Source organism: Engystomops pustulosus, chromosome 11 (genome assembly GCF_040894005.1).
Source record: "Engystomops pustulosus chromosome 11, aEngPut4.maternal, whole genome shotgun sequence".
Taxonomy (NCBI): Eukaryota; Metazoa; Chordata; class Amphibia; order Anura; family Leptodactylidae; genus Engystomops; species Engystomops pustulosus.
In genome coordinates, this window is record NC_092421.1 from 73,076,083 (window position 1) to 73,095,602 (window position 19,520).

General features: G+C 49.2%; 1 protein-coding gene across 27 annotated transcripts in view; it reads right to left on the reverse strand.

Moving 5' to 3' along the window:
* Nucleotides 1-19,520, reverse strand: part of ABLIM1 (actin binding LIM protein 1) — a 139,362-nt gene that overhangs the window by 42,551 nt on the left and 77,291 nt on the right. For 26 of the 27 annotated variants that reach the window (XM_072129377.1, XM_072129368.1, XM_072129361.1 and 23 more), the window contains 4 exons: nt 12,364-12,547; nt 12,114-12,226; nt 8,709-8,835; nt 8,210-8,303 (listed from right to left, as the gene is read on the reverse strand). In XM_072129377.1, the coding sequence (XP_071985478.1) occupies nt 8,210-8,303; nt 8,709-8,835; nt 12,114-12,226; nt 12,364-12,547 (518 nt within the window). Of the gene's footprint in view, nt 1-8,209; nt 8,304-8,708; nt 8,836-12,113; nt 12,227-12,363; nt 12,548-13,663; nt 14,163-19,520 lie in introns of those variants that run through there. The other variant, XM_072129376.1, reaches the window with a different exon arrangement.

Genomic DNA, 19,520 nt, shown 5'->3' on the forward strand with positions numbered 1-19,520 from the left:
TGGGAAGCATTTCCCAGGTCAGAGGCTGGAGATAATGAGCCTCATTTCCTGTAATTACTAATTAGTGGAGGAAGTTTTGTTTCCATTAAAATGTTTATTATCCTCTGAAAAACAAAGAACATGGCGACCCCTAAGGAATGAGACCCCCCATCCCCCTGCTGGGGCCCCACAGAGGTCTCCCAACAAAGAAGAATCCCACCAGCTATGTACACACTGGAGGCACCTCACTGCCTGTATTGTACTCCAGAGCTGCACTCACTGCTCTAGCTACATCCCCTGCTTGTTCAGTGCCTGCATATTCTGCATATTATTCTTTAGTTATCTGTACATGGTCATGGTTACGAGGTCAATGTAGAATGAACGCTCTGTCCCCATCTTGCTGACAGTTTCCATAGGTATTTATTGGTGTTCCTGTGTCCCCATTGTCACTTGTCTCTCCCTCAGTCTCTCTGAATCCTGCAGCATCATGGCTATAAATACAGCAGCAAGCGCTGTTATTACCCGGTATCAGGGCGTGAAACACACAGCATTAATTACACAGCATCATCTCCACACTTACATAATCAGGAGGCATGCCATTCAGGATGACTCAGCTTTCCCAGACACAGATAGCACCAGAAATTGTGGAGAGTTGCCATATTTTGCATCAAACCTTCTGCAGAGATTAACTCCTCATAAAGCGGCGCTATGATCCCCTGTACTTAATAAATAATAATAATTCTTTATTTATATAGCGCACACAGATTACGCAGCGCTGCACAGGCATGTCAAATTGGTCCCTGTCCCCATGGGGCTCACAATCTAAACAACCTAACAGTATGTTTTGAAGTGTGGGAGGAAACCGGAGTACCCGGAGGAAACCCACGCAAACACGGAGAGAACATACAAACTCTTTGCAGATGTTGACCTGGGTGGGATTCGAACCCAGGACCCCAGTGCTGCAAGGCAGATGTGCTACTCACTCAGCCATCCCTGGGTGTCACCTATAGGTGCAGGAGGCTCTGAGTGCACAGGTACAGACACCCCCTGCACAATACTGTGACCTGGAGGCAAGACATGACACAACATGAAGAGTACAAACTGAGCCGATCACACAGGACTACACACACACACACACACACACATGTATACACAGAGATATACACACACAGATATAAACCGAGAACTATACACATATATACACAGCTGAAGACACATATACAAGACTCCTCTGTCCTCCTCCAGACCCCTCTGTCCTCCTCCTCCTCCAGACACCTCTGTCCTCCTCCTCCTCCAGACACCTCTGTCCTCCTCCTCCTTCAGGCCCCTCTATCCTCCTCCTCCTCCAGGCCCCTCTGTCCTACTCCTCCTCCAGACCCTTCTGACCTCCTCCTCCTCCAGACACCTCTGACCTCCTCCTCCAGACTCCCTCTGTCCTCCTCCAGACACTTCTGTCCTCCTCCTCCTCCAGACTCCTCTGACCTCCTCCTCCAGACCCCTCTGACCTCCTCCTCCAGACTCCCTCTGTCCTCCTCCAGACACTTCTGTCCTCCTCCTCCTCCAGACCCCACTGTCCTACTCCTCCTCCAGGCCCCTCTGTCCTACTCCTCCTCCAGGCCCCTCTGTCCTACTCCTCCTCCAGGCCCCTCTGTCCTACTCCTCCTCCAGGCCCCTCTGTCCTACTCCTCCTCCAGGCCCCTCTGTCCTACTCCTCCTCCAGGCCCCTCTGTCCTACTCCTCCTCCAGGCCCCTCTGTCCTACTCCTCCTCCAGGCCCCTCTGTCCTCCTCCTCCAGACCCCTCTGTCCTCCTCCTCCAGACTCCCTCTGGCCGCCTCCTCCAGACCCATCTGTCCTCCTCCTGCTCCAAACCCCTCTGACCTCCTCCTCCAGACCCTTCTGACCTCCTCCTCCAGACTCCTCTGACCTCCTCCTCCTCCAGACCCCTCTGTCCTCCTCCTCCTCCTCCAGACCCCTCTGTCCTCCTCCTCCTCCTCCAGACCCCTCTGTCCTCCTCCTCCTCCTCCAGACCCCTCTGTCCTCCTCCTCCTCCTCCAGACCCCTCTGTCCTCCTCCTCCTCCTCCAGACCCCTCTGTCCTCCTCCTCCTCCAGACACCTCTGTCCTCCTCCTCCTCCAGACACCTCTGTCCTCCTCCTCCTCCAGACACCTCTGTCCTCCTCCTCCTCCAGACACCTCTGTCCTCCTCCTCTTCCAGACACCTCTGTCCTCCTCCTCCTCCAGACCCCTCTGTCCTCCTCCTCCTCCACACCCCTCTGTCCTCCTCCTCCTCCACACCCCTCTGTCCTCCTCCTCCACACCCCTCTGTCCTCCTCCTCCACACCCCTCTGTCCTCCTCCTCCACACCCCTCTGTCCTCCTCCTCCACACCCCTCTGTCCTCCTCCTCCACACCCCTCTGTCCTCCTCCACACCCCTCTGTCCTCCTTCTCCTCCAGACCCCTCAGTCCCTCTGTCCTTCCGTCCTCCTCAGGTACCAGCTCAAGGGATACAGACATGAAATATGTTGCTAAATCCTTCTAATCTGCACTCCTTGTTGGTTCAAACAACAGAGAATATTGAGTGCAGCTCTGGATGAAAAAGATTTCAAATGTTAAGAAAAATAAAGTTTTACCATCATAATCGTCCACAGTCCAGAAGAGAAGAAGGAGTCTCCTGTATTCTCAAGGTGACAGATACAAGATGTGGTCATACATCTCTGCCTGGAAATACTGAGGTATCTGAGGTACGAGACACCTGGCGCCTCCTTTGGACACAATGGAGCCACATGACAATAAGAGCAGAAGACTCCGACCTGACTCAGCAAAACAGCGTGAAATCCTGACAAGTCACAAGTCCCAACCCAACACGTCCCAAGCACCTCACCACCACCTAGAACTCAGCAGCCAATGGACCGACTTCTGCCAAGAGCAGCTAAAATAATTCTCACCCAACTTTTCCAGAATGCAGAAGACACTGGGGGAGAGATCTGAAAACTACAGAAAAGAATAAGTGGGAAACGTACTCACAGCAACCAATCAGGTGACTCAAGGAGAGGAGAGGAGCAATGTGATTGGTCCTTGCAAACACATCCTCCAATGTTCCTCACTGTTTACTAATAAAACATGACACAACACACAGTAACGAAGAATCAGCAATAATACTGCAGAGGGAGCAGATGGTGTCCTTGTAATAGCAATACAAAGGAGGCAAACTACATATCACAAAAGAAAAGATGAAGATCAAACTCCAGGAGCTAAAAATAAATATTACCAAAAAATAATATATCACATTACAGAACAGGTAAAACCACCACTAATAAAATATAATCCACACAAAAAAGATGTAAATATTACTACAATACTGCCCCCTATGTACAAGAATATAACTACTATAATACTGCCCCCTATGTACAAGAATATAACTACTATAATACTGCCCCCTATGTACAAGGATATAACTACTAGAATACTGCCCCCTATGTACAAGAATATAACTACTATAATACTGCCCCCTATGTACAAGAATATAACTACTATAATACTGCTCCCTATGTACAAGAATATAACTACTATAATACTGCCCCCTATGTACAAGAATATAACTACTATAATACTGCCCCTATGTACAGGGATATAACTACTATAATACTGCCCCCTATGTACAAGAATATAACTACTATAATACTGCTCCCTATGTACAAGAATATAACTACTATAATACTGCTCCCTATGTACAAGAATATAACTACTATAATACTGCCCCTATGTACAAGGATATAACTACTATACTACTGCCCCCTATATACAAGAATATAACTACTATAATACTGCCCCCTATGTACAGGAATATAACTACTATAATACTGCCCCCTATGTACAAGGATATAACTACTATAATAGTGCCCCCTATGTACAAGAATATAACTACTATAATACTGCCCTCTATGTACAAGAATATAACTACTATACTACTGCCCCCTATATACAAGAATATAACTACTATAATACTGCCCCCTATGTACAAGAATATAACTACTATACTACTGCCCCCTATGTACAAGAATATCACTACTATAATACTGCCCTCTATGTACAAGAATATAACTACTATACTACTGCCCCCTATATACAAGAATATAACTACTATAATACTGCCCCCTATGTACAAGAATATAACTAATATAATACTGCCCCCTATGTACAAGAATATAACTACTATAATACTGCCCCCTATGTACAAGAATATAACTACTATAATACTGCCCCCTGTGTACAAGAATATAACTACTATAATACTGCTCCCTATGTACAGGAATATTACTACTATAATACTGCCCCCTATGTAAAAGAATATAACTACTATAATACTGCCCCCTATGTACAAGAATATAACTACTATAATACTGCCCCTTATGTACAAGAATATAACTACTATAATACTGCCCCCTATGTACAAGAATATAACTACTATAATACTGCCCCCTATGTACAAGAAAATAACTACTATAATACTGCCCCCTATGTACAAGAAAATAACTACTATAATACTGCCCCCTATGTACAAGAATATAACTACTATAATACTGCCCCCTATGTATAAGAATATAAGTACTATAATACTGCCCCTATGTACAGGAATATAACCACTATAATACTGCCCCCTATGTACAGGAATATAACTACTATAATACTGCCCCCTATGTACAAGAATATAACTACTATAATACTGCCCCCCATGTACAAGAATATAACTACTATAATACTGCCCCCCATGTACAAGAATATAACTACTATAATACTGCCCCCTATGTACAGGAATATAACTACTATAATACTGCCCCCTATGTACAAGAATATAACTACTATAATACTGCCCTCTATGTACAGGAATATAACTACTATAATACTGCCCTCTACGTACAGGAATATAACTACTATAATACTGCCCCCTATGTACATGAATATAACTACTATAATACTGCCCCCTATGTACAAGAATATAACTACTATAATACTGCCCCCTATGTACAGGAATATAACTACTATAATACTGCCCCCTATGTACAAGAATATACTTACTATAATACTGCCCCTATGTACAAGAATATAACTACTATAATACTGCCCCCTATGTACAAGAATATAACTACTATAATACTGCTCCTATATACAAGAATATAACTACTATAATACTGCCCCCTATGTACAAGAATAAAGCTACTATAATACTGCCCCCTATGTACAAGAATATAACTACTATAATACTGCCCCCTATGTACAGGAATATAACTACTATAATACTGCCCCCTATGTACAGGAATATAACTACTATAATACTGCCCCCTATGTACAAGAATATAACTACTATAATGCTGCTCCCTATGTACAAGAATATAACTACTATAATATTGTCTCCTATGTACAAGAATATAACTACTATAATACTGCCCCCTATGTACAAGAATATAACTACTATAATACTGCCCCCTATGTACAAGAATATAACTACTATAATACGCCCCCTATGTACAAGAATATAACTACTATAATACTGCCCCCTATGTACAAGAATATAACTACTATAATACTGCTCCTATGTACAGATGTACTATCTGTGGTGTTACATATGCTCACACTATACTTTGGATGCTGTTACCTGTGGCTGATGACCTGTAGTCTTCTCTGATATGGGGTTCCCCTGGCTCAGTCTCTGGTAGGATGTTGGGGTGAGGGTGTGATCGCTGCTCTGCATCACCCTTATTACTTAATTCTGTCCTCGCACTGAGCTGCAGATCTTTCTCCTGACAATACACAGAGCTGCGGGGAGGGGCGCGGAATGTTCTCCAGCTCTGCCAGGTCACAGGAAGCGAAAACTGACACAGCACAAACAGCCGAGGGAACCCCCTAATGTCATAGGGATCAGGGGGGGACCTCCAGGGATGAGTCACCTTACATCAGTATTGGGGACACTATGCGCTGAAGCAGTTGGGGTCCTAGTTTGGGGTCTCCTCTAGTTCTATTGATGGAATACATTTTATAAATTTACATTAACAATGAAGAAGCTTTACCATCAGCGCGGACCCCCGTGTGATATCGGCCCCCAATAAGTGGATTGGCATCACTTAAAATGGTGCCCCCACCCCAAAGTCAGATAAAGGGGGCGACACTGCAAAGCCTGAGCTCAGAGTAATATCAAAATGTATTATATAATGCTTGATGTGGGGACAGTGACATACAAAAATAACAGAGGGGGGCAGGGAGTTACCCCAACATTACATGACGTGAAGAGGTTGTCGCTATGAATCCTCCCGGCAGCGGAGCTGCACTTATTCCACCGCACCCAGAACTGGATGTGACACAAGTTATTATCCGCCCATAGCCATTATTAATCCTGTATCTCGCAACATTGTAACCACTTTATTATAAATACAACATTCCGAAGGCTCCGCCCCTTTTGACTAAGAAGAAAATGAACTCTCATCAAGCCCCCGGGTCAGGATATATCAGTAGATAATGAGCTCCCCCTAGGGGTGGCTGCAGTCATCACAATTTAACAGCCATCCCCGTGCTGCAGAGCTGCACTCACAATTCTGCAGCCGCATTCCATGCTTGTTCAGACTTGAAGGTTTCTGAAGTTTAATGAGAAAAACTTAAATTAAAAAAAAATGAAAATACCCACAATAATCACCACCATCCTGCTGGGCCAATCAGGATGCAGCAATGTAACGCATAATCCTTAACAGATGGAAAGTGAGCTGTCATCGGTGTGACATGATGGTAGCAGACAGGAGTCACCTCCAGCACCTGGGAAGTCACTACATATGTGATAGCCAAGAAACTCACAATTTTCTCTCCTCCCCTTGCAGTCAGTGAATGGAAACACTCAAGATTTTACAAGAAGGTTGGCAATCTGTTCAGAACCAATACTTCTCACATATGAGGTTTTGTTACAATGCAGACAGGATAATTACACTCACGAAGGACAGCCTGGACTGGATGCAAGTGTGACAAACCCTCAACTGTGAGAAGTTTAAGAGATTGGGACAAGTTTTCATGCATTTCAATTCACTAACAACAAGCAGAAGTCATGTGACTGTACGCAGGGTCACTGTCTCATGTATATGTTCTCCCTGGATACAATGTCACATCCAGATGTAAACAGGGCGATCACCCGTGGAGTCTCCCAAAGAGAACAATCCGGAAATGGCCGAGGCCCAACTATTTCTGGTCTGTGTTCTGCAGGGGGCCCTGGGAAGGGGGTCTGCACTGCATCTCGATGGATATGGGGGGGGGGGGGGGGGGGAGATCAGGGCAGTAAGACAGGAAGGGGGTCTGACAGTGAAATGTGGAATAGTAGAATCCTGCAGTACACATCAAGGAGCGCAAATCCCAGAAATCTCCTCCTCACCTCAAATTAGTTGAATGTTACATTGAAATTTGAGGTGTAAAAATGTTAACCCTTTTATAACATAAGATAATTTATAACATATGGTGGCGCAGCTCCAGGGCAGTCACATGGCCACCCCCTGCCCAAAATCCTCCAGAACCGTAGGTGCAGGGGGAAAATTGAATCACTATTAACTCCTTGTTGACAAGTATAAGACCGGATTATGGGGGGGATCTCATGTGAAACGACTGCTACACATGACCTCAGCCCCCGGACGAGATGATAACTGTGCCCCCCACAGAGACTCCCCCATACACAAGCATCTGGACCAGAAGGAAGTACATCAGATCAGCCAGATCCTTATTAACCCTAAGAGCTGACAGTCTGTACCGTACAAAGAGAAAAGATCCCAAAATATGAGAACAGGACCCCCCAATTATCCCAAGGCATCAGCCAGGGTCCACTCTAGAGAAAAGTCTAAATAATAAGTACAGGCTGCCACTTGGTGGTCAGTCCAGAAAGTGCAAGTAAAGAGTAATATCTGCTGCCCTCTTGTGGTCAGATCAGAGAATGCATGGAGAGATTTTATGTACAATAATCACATTGATGCACAATAAGTTAGTAAAGAGTCAGTGGAAGCAGCGGAAGGGAAGGGGCTCTGGACACAAAGGGCCACATTTATCAAAAGTAGTGCAGTCTTTACTTGGTGCAGATTGCATGTAGAGTGTGCGGAGTGCGCCAGATTCATCAAATGTGGCGCAAAGTCTCTCAACCTTAAACCTCCAACCCTGGAGAGGATCCGCACCATCACGGACCAATAGAAAAGAAAGCGAGAAGCGAACTTACCTCCAGCACCTTTCCTGTGATGAACTGATGACAAGACTCACACTTCACCCCAAACAAGACCTGATAATCCTTCTCACAGTACGGAGAGCCGTCCCTGCACAAGACAAGTTATCATATCAGTGATGTCATCAGCAGGGGGCGGGGCTGTGAGTACCTCTCACACAGGATATACAGGCAGGGGGTGGGGCTGTGACTACCTCTCACACAGGATATACAGGCAGGGGGCGGGGCTGTGACTACCTCTTACATATGATATAAAGGCAGGGGGCGGGGCTGTGACTACCTCTTACATATGATATAAAGGCAGGGGGCGGGGCTGTGACTACCTCTCACACAGGATATACAGGCAGGGGGCGGGGCTGTGACTACCTCTTACATATGATATACAGGCAGGGGGCCAGCAGTAATAAATGATGAGATGTGACTGTGGTATGAGGTGTGTGAATCTCATGTACATGCGAGTAATGAGGAAATGATGGGGCTTGTCATTCTTCCTTACTTGCTGATATATTCTCCGGTCAGGACTTTCCCGCAGGATTTACACTTGAAGCATCCCAGGTGCCATTGCTTATCTAGAGCGAGCAGCGCTTGTCCGTTCTTGATGTCTCTGCCGCAGCCCGAGCAGCCTGCAAAGTGCAAGACACCACAGATAAGAAACATAGCAGCAAGTCTCCAATCCCTACCAAACCAGCAGCGAAAATGAAAAAAAAAAGCAGATACGGCACTTTATAAATCACACAGATATTAGTATTAGAGGGTCAAGGCAGCACAGAGTATTTTGGGTTAAGAGACGTGAACTTGTGTGAGGTCATAGGGTCCCTAGATGGAGACTGATAATCTGTGGTAGTAACAAGTCACATCCACCAGAGAGCATCGCTACAGCACAGGATCCAGGCTGTGGTAGTAACAGGACACGTCCACCAGTGGGCAGCAATGCAGTGCAGGATCCAAGCTGTGGTAGTAACAGGACACGTCCACCAGGGGGCAGCGATGCAACACAGGATCCAGTCTGTGGTAGTAACAAGCCATGTCCACCAGGGGGCAGCGCTGCAACACAGGATCCAGTATATGGTAGTAACAGGACGCATCCACCAGGGGGCAGTGCTGCAGCACAGGATCCAGGCTGTGCTAGTTACAGGACAAGTCCACCAGGGGGCAGTGCTGCAGCACAGGATCCAGTCTCTGTTAGTAACAAGTCACATCCACCAGGGGGCAGCGCTGCAGCACAGGATCCAGTCTGTGTTAGTAACAAGTCACATCCACCAGGGGGCAGCGCTGCAGCACAGGATCCAGTCTGTGGTAGTAACAAGTCACGTCCACCAGAGAGCATCGCTGCTACACAGGATCCAGGCTGTGGTAGTAACAAGTCACGTCCACCAGTTGGCAGCAATGCAGTGCAGGATCCAAGCTGTGGTAGTAACAGGACGCATCCACCAGGGGGCAGCGCTACAGCACAGGATCCAGGCTGTGGTAGTAACTGGACACGTCCACCAGGGGCAGCGCTGCAGCACAGGATCCAGTCTCTGTTAGTAACAAGTTACATCCACCAGGGGGCAGCGCTGCAGCACAGGATCCAGTCTGTGTTAGTAACAAGTCACATCCACCAGGGGGCAGCGCTGCAGCACAGGATCCAGTCTGTGGTAGTAACAAGTCACGTCCACCAGAGAGCATCGCTGCTACACAGGATCCAGGCTGTGGTAGTAACAAGTCACGTCCACCAGTTGGCAGCAATGCAGTGCAGGATCCAAGCTGTGGTAGTAACAGGACGCATCCACCAGGGGGCAGCGCTACAGCACAGGATCCAGGCTGTGGTAGTAACTGGACACGTCCACCAGGGGCAGCGCTGCAGCACAGGATCCAGTCTCTGTTAGTAACAAGTCACATCCACCAAGGGGCAGCGCTGCAGCACAGGATCCAGTCTGTGTTAGTAACAAGTCACATCCACCAGGGGGCAGCGCTGCAGCACAGGATCCAGTCTGTGGTAGTAACAAGTCACGTCCACCAGAGAGCATCGCTGCTACACAGAATCCAGTCTGTGGTAGTCACAGGACACGTCCACCAGTGGGCAGCAATGCAGTGCAGGATCCAAGCTGTGGTAGTAACAGGACACGTCCATCAGGGGCAGAGCTGCAGTACAGGATCCAGTCTATGGTAGTAACAAACCATGTCCACCAGGGGGGAGTGCTGCAAAAAGAATCCAGTATGTGGTAGTAACAGGACACGTCCACCAGGGGGCAGTACTGAGGCTCCAGATGAAGTCTATGGTAGTAACAGGACGGATCCACCAGGGGGCAGTACTGCAGAACAGGATCCAGTCTGTGGTAGTAACAGGACACGTCCACCAGGGGGCAGTGCTGAGACTCTGAATGCAGTCTATGGTAGTAACAATTCACATCCACCAGGGGGCAGAGCTGCAGGACAGGATCCAGTCTGTGGTAGTAACAGGACGCATCCACCAGGGGGCAGAGCTGCAGCACAGGATCCAGTCTAGGGTAGTAACAGGACACATCCACCAGAGGGCAGTGTTGCGGCTCCGGATCCAATCTGTGGTAGTAACAGAGCACTTCTAGCAGAGGGCAGCGCTGTAGCACAGGATCCAGTCTGTGATAGTAACAGGAAACAACGCTAGGGGGCAGCGCTGCAGCACAGAATGTAGGCTCTGGTAGTAACAGGACACGACCACCAGGGGGCAGTGCTGCAGTAAAGGATCCATTCTGTGGTAGTAACAGGTCACGTCCACCAGGGGGCAGTGCTGCATTAAAGGATCCATTCTGTGGTAGTAACAGGACAAGTCCACCAGGGGGCAGGGCTGCGGCACATGATCCAGTCTCTAGTAACAATAGAGCACGTCCACCAGGGTGCAGAGCTGGGGCTCGGCAAAGCTGGGTGACTCCTCATGAGCATGTGGTGGAAATAACAAAAAGAGGACACCTCAAGGTTCTGCATCTCCCTAGGACTCATAGATTCTGGCTCCATCAGTATCCGCAGGAGGAATTGTAGAATCCGGGACAGAAATCTGCCCCCCCATCAATCCATTCCCAGGAGGAACAAAAGAGGAACATTGCCTCAGGAGGAGTCTTCTGATCTGATGCTCAAGTCACATCCAAAGCTGCAGTTCTGATTCCACAGTTAAGGCTTGTTGACACGTGGCATTTCTGGGGTGTTTTTGTTGCATTTTTGGTGAAAACACAGAAGCTCTTATAGGATGAGTTTTTCCTTGATGGGTTTAAAATGCAGCAAAAATGGCCTTAGGGTGCGCCCACATGTGCTGCTTGCATTGCGTTTGTGTTCACATGCAAAACATCGGGTGCTCGAGTCTGGTGCTGGAGCTCGTCCACCTCTTCTGTACAGGACTCTGTTGTACCCCTGCACCCCCTTTCTTCCCACCCCCTGAACCCCACACATAGGATTGCACCGATACCAGAATTTTGAGCGTGATACAATAATTTCAAGACGTGAATTCAATGTTTAGGGTGCGGTCACATGGGGCGTTTACATTGCATTTAGAAACGCAATGGGGGCGGGGCTCAACCTGATCTCATATACATTTCCAATGAAACGCATGTGATCAGTAATGACCAACCAGCTTTTACTAGGAGAGATTTAGTTTTTTATGACAGTTTATTGTATGTATTATTATGCTTGTCCTGGTAATGTTAATATAATTTGTAAAATGTATTTTGTATCTTTATTAATTCAATGTAACTATATTAACTATAGGTTATAAAAATAAATCAATAATGCAGTGATATATAGAGAGATCTCTGAGGAGATGCATCTATATACCAGTGCATGTAACTCTATGGAAGCTTTAGTGAAGCTCTGAGTCAGATAAAACAGCAGATAAGACAACAGATCTGTCCGGGTCGGGTGGAGTTGCCCTATAACCCTGTGGTCCACTTACTACTGGGGGTAGACATCTCCTTGGCTCCGGGTGACATGGGTTGGGCGGCACACTCCTGGCACAGGCAGTCTCTCCCATTGAACGTCACACGGTCGCCGGGCGGAAACGGACGTCTGAAAGAGAAGCAAGAAGAAGATGTCACCAGGAGGCGGCGCCACCTCCAGGGTACCTGCAGTACCTCACCCATCACCTGGGTAACCCAAGTGTGCCAGTATCTCCTGTATGGCAGGGGATGCAGGGAAGGACTTACCTGCAGACGGTGCAGGCAAAGCAGGCGGGGTGGTAGGTCTTCCCCAGCGCTGTCACCACTTCTCCCTCCACAAACTCCCCGCAGCCGCTGCACTGTGTCCCATACATGCGCTGGTAGTCCAACGTGCACAGGTACTCGCCGTTCTTGATGAAGAAGCCGCCCTGCGCCAAGTCACAGCCACAGACTGCGGGAGAAGAGAGACAAGGAAACCGCATCAGTACCATCGCTGCAGCTTGAAGTGTGACTACAGAACCAGAGAAAGTAACAACCAGCGAACGAGCAGGGGGCAAATTTCATCCCCCACTGATCACTCTCTATATATTGGGTTAATATATAGAATATTATATTCTATTATATTCACATACAAGGGTCAGAAGACCCCAAGCATCTCAGGACCTTCCTCCAGGTGACCCAAGAACTTCTGAGTACCTTCCCCAGGAGATCCCAAAGATCTCAAGTTCCCACTTTCTAAGGGCCACACTAGGTCCCACCACCTCCATCAGGATCCCCATAGAATTTCATCTCCCCTCAGCAGGGATCTTATGCCCGCCCCCAGAGACCCTCAACCCCTGATGACAGATAAAACTTGTCACTATCCTCAGCACGTACATATCATTTGTTTATATATAATATGTAATATCATGTGCTGCATGTATATATTTGTAAGTGTTGCAGGTATATATTATACGGAAGCACTGCATGTATATATCACTTTGAGGTGCTACATGTGTATATATATATATATATATATATATATATATATATATATTATGGTTGTGGAGTGGTGTGAAGGGGCATAGTGGATCAGCATGGGGGGCACATCATATGCTGGCAAACCATGCGCTGCCTTATATGCTGTTTATAAATAGGCCCCAGTGGGGGAGATTTGTTGCACTCCATAAATCCGACTCCGACATCTAGATTCACGTAACAAATGAGGCGTAAGTAGGAGAAGGTGAAAAGTGGAGGAGGTAGAGACAATCGTGGGACATTTATAAGCCCAGAAACTGATATAAGGACAATGATCTTCGCACGCATATTTATCAGCGTGTTTATTTAGCGCTTAGCCAGGATAGGGTTAACGCAGTCACCGCTGATGATTCTACAGGATAGAAGAGAGGTAGGTAAAGCCGGGGGAGTGGTGTGCACCCACGGGAAATGGCAGCACACAATGGAGGAAAGGGTCTTGGTCTGTACTGGTCACTTGTCCCTGTCTTTCCTCTATATCCCCTGTAACGCCCCCGGTATATTCGTGGGTCCCCCGTGTCGCCTCCAACCCCCCTTCCCCACCGGTGACTACCTGCTCATCCTCTATCTTCTCGGCTCCGGTTCTCACGTCTTGTGATTCTTATTCTTCTTCTACCACAAACTTTATTTCCCATTGTCCTTCTTACTATCCGCCTCATTACACTGCATGTAAATAATAACAGAGTGCTGGGCACAGCGCCAGCCTCCACCACAGCCGCCAAAAAGACAGAACAGACAGAGTGCGGCGCCTCGGGTAATACTGGTGATCAGATTCCAAAGTGATAATAAATAGAGGTGATCACCGGGTGGTTTCTTGGGTTCTAGCATATACAATCCCACCCATGGGCAGGGCGATTCCTTATCAGCCAAACCAACAGGAGGGCCTCTATAAATCCGTTTCCACAACTCAAAGCACTGGGGTACCCCAGGGTCCGGAAAATGAACAATAGTAATAAAAGGCAAAATAAGAGGCGAGGAAACACTCCAAAAAGTGCCAAATGCACATGAAGCCACAAGTATAAAATAATTCTAATTTATTCAGATCATAAAGACCCAATAAAACATGTTTCATAAAAAGTGTCAGATGTCCTATGACGCATTTCGGGTACTCAACCCTTTCTCAAAATACAAACAAGCAAAGTGGCACCTCTCCCACACCCAGCGCCCGCCCCAGACTCCACACCCAGCGCCCGCCCCAGAATCCACAACCAGCGCCCGCCCCAGACTCCCCACGTAGCAGTGCCAGCCCCCACACATATACAGCGCCAGCCCTAGACACCACACACAGCGCCAAACTCCACACCCAGCAGTGCCAGCCCCCACACATATACAGCGCCAGCCCTAGACACCACACACAGCGCCAGACTCCACACCCAGCAGCCCCACCACACAGCTCCAGCCCCCACACGCAGCGCCAGCCCCAGCCGCCACACACACACACACAGCGGCAGCCCAGCCCCCCCACTCAGCCCCCACACACAGCGCCAGCCCCAACCCCCCCCACACAGCGCCAGCCCAGCCCCCCCACACAGCGCCAGCCCCAACCCCCCCACACAGCGCCAGCCCCAACCCCCCCACACAGTGCCAGCCCCAACCCCCCCACACAGTGCCAGCCCCAACCCCCCCCACACAGCGCCAGCCCCAACCCCCCCACACAGCGCCAGCCCCAACCCCCCCACACAGTGCCAGCCCCAACCCCCCCACACAGCGCCAGCCCCCCTCCCACACAAGGCGCCGCCAGCCCCTCCCACACACAACGCCAGCCCCACACACACGGCGCCAGCCCCTCCCGCCAGACACAGCACCAGCCCCGCCACACAGCAGCAGACTACACCAGTGTCCATGCCCCTTCTGCCCTCTCAGACACAGCTTCCCTCCCATCACACTGGCATCCCTGGGGCATCCACAATACAGGGCAATACTATGGCTCAGGGAGGTAATACGGCATGGAACTCCTTCCCACCTCGTCTGCAGAGACTAAGACGTCTTCTGGACACAAGTCAAAGTAATTCTGCAGCAGCAGCGCCCGCACAATGCTTCCAGCATCATCTGTGGGATTAGAGGCCCAGATTATTCCTGTAGATGAGGAGCTCTGGATTATCACGTAACCAGCTAGTCTACAGGAGAACTACTACTCCCAACAATACAAGGCAAGTCATGTGACGCCAAGTTACAAAGCGGCAGAAATGTTTATTCTTCATTTTCCGGATCTCCATTTACAGTCACTAAATAGAAACACTCGCCAAGAAAATGTTCGTTAGAATGTATAGGAAGATCTATATACCTGGAGAACGGTCCCGAGAACAGTCCTGATATACGGTCCTGATATACGGTCCTGATACATGGTCCTGAGAACGGTCCTGATACATGGTCCCGAGAACAGTCCTGATATACGGTCCTGATACATGGTCCTGAGAACGGTCCTGATACATGGTCCTGAGAACGGTCCGGATACATGGTCCTGAGAACGGTCCGGATACATGGTCCTGAGAACGATCCTGAGAACGGTCCTGAGAACAGTCCTGATGTACGGTCCTGAAAACAGTCCTGATGTACGGTCCTGAAAACAGTCCTGATGTACGGTCCTGAGAACAGTCCTGATGTACGGTCCTGATGTACGGTCCTGAGAACAGTCCTGATGTACGGTCCTGAGAACAGTCCTGATGTACGGTCCTGAGAACAGTCCTGATGTACGGTCCTGAAAACAGTCCTGATGTACGGTCCTGAAAACAGTCCTGATGTACGGTCCTGAGAACAGTCCTGATGTACGGTCCTGAGAACAGTCCTGATGTACGGTCCTGAAAACAGTCCTGATGTACGGTCCTGAAAACAGTCCTGATGTACGGTCCTGAAAACAGTCCTGATGTACGGTCCTGAGAACAGTCCTGATGTACGGTGCTGAGAACAGTCCTGATGTACGGTCCTGAGAACAGTCCTGATGTACGGTCCTGAAAACAGTCCTGATATACAGTGCTGAGAACAGTCCTGATATACGGTCCTGAGAACAGTCCTGATGTACGGTCCTGAGAACAGTCCTGATGTACGGTCCTGAGAACAGTCCTGAGAACAGTCCTGAGAACAGTCCTGAGAACAGTCCTGAGAACAGTCCTGAGAACAGTCCTGAGAACAGTCCTGAGAACAGTCCTGAGAACAGTCCTGAGAACAGTCCTGAGAACAGTCCTGATATATGGTCCTGAGAACACTAGGTCTGCAAAGCCTCAGCACTGTGCAGCGGGTTGCGTTTCAGTGTGTCACCCTGTTGTCCTGGTCACACACAGGAGAAAAGAACAAAAATAACCAAATATAAGTACACCTGTGTATCTAATCCATAATTGCTGTATCTAAGCCTTATCTGTGTCTTATCTAACTGCTGTATCTAGATGCTATATGTCAAGCCCTGTGATATAACCTCTATAGCTCCGCATTGTGATGATGTATCTAATTCCTATACTGGACCATGTAATGGTGTATCACACCCATAGATCTCAGCTCTGTGATGTCTTTTGGGAATCCCGCTGTCGCCTCCGTGTAGACAATCTTCCTGAATTTCCCATATTTTCATTAAAAATGGATGAGTGTCTGTAACTGGAGCGGCATCCTCTCCTACACAGATCCAAGGTCAGCCGCTCCCGGATCAGATTCCTTAGAAATCACCTTCATGAGATCCATGACACCCGACCACAATCACTGCTCTACTCCCAGCAGGGCCCCGGGAAGGAGCCGCATACAGCCCCCCCAAAACACTACCCTGACCCCCCCAACATTACCCAGAGCCCCCTGACCCCAACACTACCCAAAGCCCCCCAAAACACTACCCTGACCCTCCCAACACTACCCAGAGCCCCCCTCCCACAACACTACCCTGAGCACCCCCTCCAACACTACCCTGAGCCCCCCAATACTACCCAGAGCCCCCCCCAACACAACCCTGACCCCCCCAACATTACCCAGAGCCCCCTCCCACAACACTACCCTGAGCCCCCCAATACTACCCAGAGCCCCCCCCCCAACACAACCCCTCGCCCCAACACTACCCTGACCCCCCCAACATTACCCAGAGCCCCCCTCCCACAACACTACCCTGAGCACCCCCTCCAACACTACCCTGAGCCCCCCAATACTACCCAGAGCCCCCCTCCCCCTAACACTACCGTGAGCCCCCCTCCCCCAACACAACCCAGAGCCCCCCCAACACAACCCCTCGCCCCCAACACTACCCTGACCCCCCCAACATTACCCAGAGCCCCCCTCCCACAACACTACCCTGAGCTCCCCAATACTACCCAGAGCCCCCCTCCCCCTAACACTACCCTGAGCCCCCCTCCCCCAACACAACCCAGAGCCCCCCCCCAACACTACCCAGAGCCCCCCTCCCCAAACACTACCCTGAGCCCCCCTCCCCCCAACACTACCCAGAGCCCCCCCCAACACTACCTAGAGCCCCCCCAACACTAGCCTGAGCCCCCCCCAACACTACCCTGACCCTCCCAACATTACCCAGAGCCCCCCTCCCCTAACACTACCCAGAGCCCCCCTCCCCAACACTACCCAGAGCCCCCCCAACACTACCCTGAGCCCCCCCAACACTACCCTGAGCCCCCCAATACTACCCAGAGCCCCCCCCCAACACAACCCTGAGCCCCCCCTCGCCCCCAACACTACCCTGACCCCCCCAACATTACCCAGAGCCCCCCTCCCACAACACTACCCTGAGCACCCCCTCCAACACTACCCTGAGCCCCCCAATGCTACCCAGAGCCCCCCCCCCAACACAACCCTGAGCCTCCCCTCGCCCCCAACACTACCCTGACCCCCCCCCCAACATTACCCAGAGCCCCCCTCCCACAACACTACCCTGAGCACCCCCTCCAACACTACCCTGAGCCCCCCAATACTACCCAGAGCCCCCCTCCCCCTAACACTACCGTGAGCCCCCCTCCCCCAACACAACCCCTCGCCCCCAACACTACCCTGACCCCCCCAACATTACCCAGAGCCCCCCTCCCACAACACTACCCTGAGCACCCCCTCCAACACTACCCTGAGCCCCCCAATACTACCCAGAGCCCCCCCAACACAACCCTGACCCCCCCAACACTACCCTGAGCCCCCCCCCCCCAACACTACCCTGAGCCCCCCCAACACTACCCTGAGCCCCCCCAACACTACCCTGAGCCCCCCCCCAACACTACCCTGAGCCCCCCCAACACTACCCTGAGCCCAGCACAATAATGATACAGTGGATATCGATGAGAAGAAACAGAGTGTCATCAAGTTGTCTCCTACAACCTCCGTGACAGACGATATCTCCGCAATATACAGGAGTGTAGACAGTGAGAGACCGACACCACAGTCACCTCCAGTCCCATGTAACAACACAAATAACACAGTAATAACTCTAAGAGTACAGATCATGTAGTAGATGTGTCCTGCAGTCCTATGTAACACCACAGATAACACAGTGATATCTCTCTGAGTACAGATCATGTAGTAGATGTGTCCTGCAGTCCTATGTAACACCACAGATAACACAGTGATATCTCTGAGTACAGATCATGTAGTAGATGTGACCTGCAGTCCTATGTAACACCACAGATAGCACAGTGATATCTCTGAGTACAGATCATGTAGTAGATGTGTCCTGCAGTCCCATGTAACACCACAGATAACACAGTGATATCTCTCTGACTACAGATCATGTAGATGTGTCCTGCAGTCCCATGTAACACCACAGATAGCACAGTGATATCTCTGAGTACAGATCATGTAGTAGATGTGACCTGCAGTCCTATGTAACACCACAAATAACACAGTGATATCTCTCTGAGTACAGATCATGTAGTAGAAGTGTCCTGCAGTCCTATGTAACACTACAGATAACACAGTGATATCCCTAAGTACAGATTATGTAGTAGAAGTGTCCTGCAGTCCCATGTAACACCACAGATAGCACAGTGATATCTCTCTGAGTACAGATTATGTAATAGAAGTGTCCTGCAGTCCTATGTAACACCACAGATAACACAGTGATATCTCTGAGTACAGATCATGTAGTAGATGTGTCCTGCAGTCCTATGTAACACCACAGATAACACAGTGATATCTCTCTGAGTACAGATCATGTAGTAGATGTGTCCTGCAGTCCTATGTAACACCACAGATAACACAGTGATATATCTCTGAGTACAGATCATGTAGTAGATGTGACCTGCAGTCCTATGTAACACCACAGATAACACAGTGATATCTCTCTGAGTACAGATCATGTAGTAGATGTGTCCTGCAGTCCTATGTAACACCACAGATAACACAGTGATATCTCTCTGAGTACAGATCATGTAGTAGATGTGACCTGCAGTCCTATGTAACACCACAGATAACACAGTGATATCTCTGAGTACAGATCATGT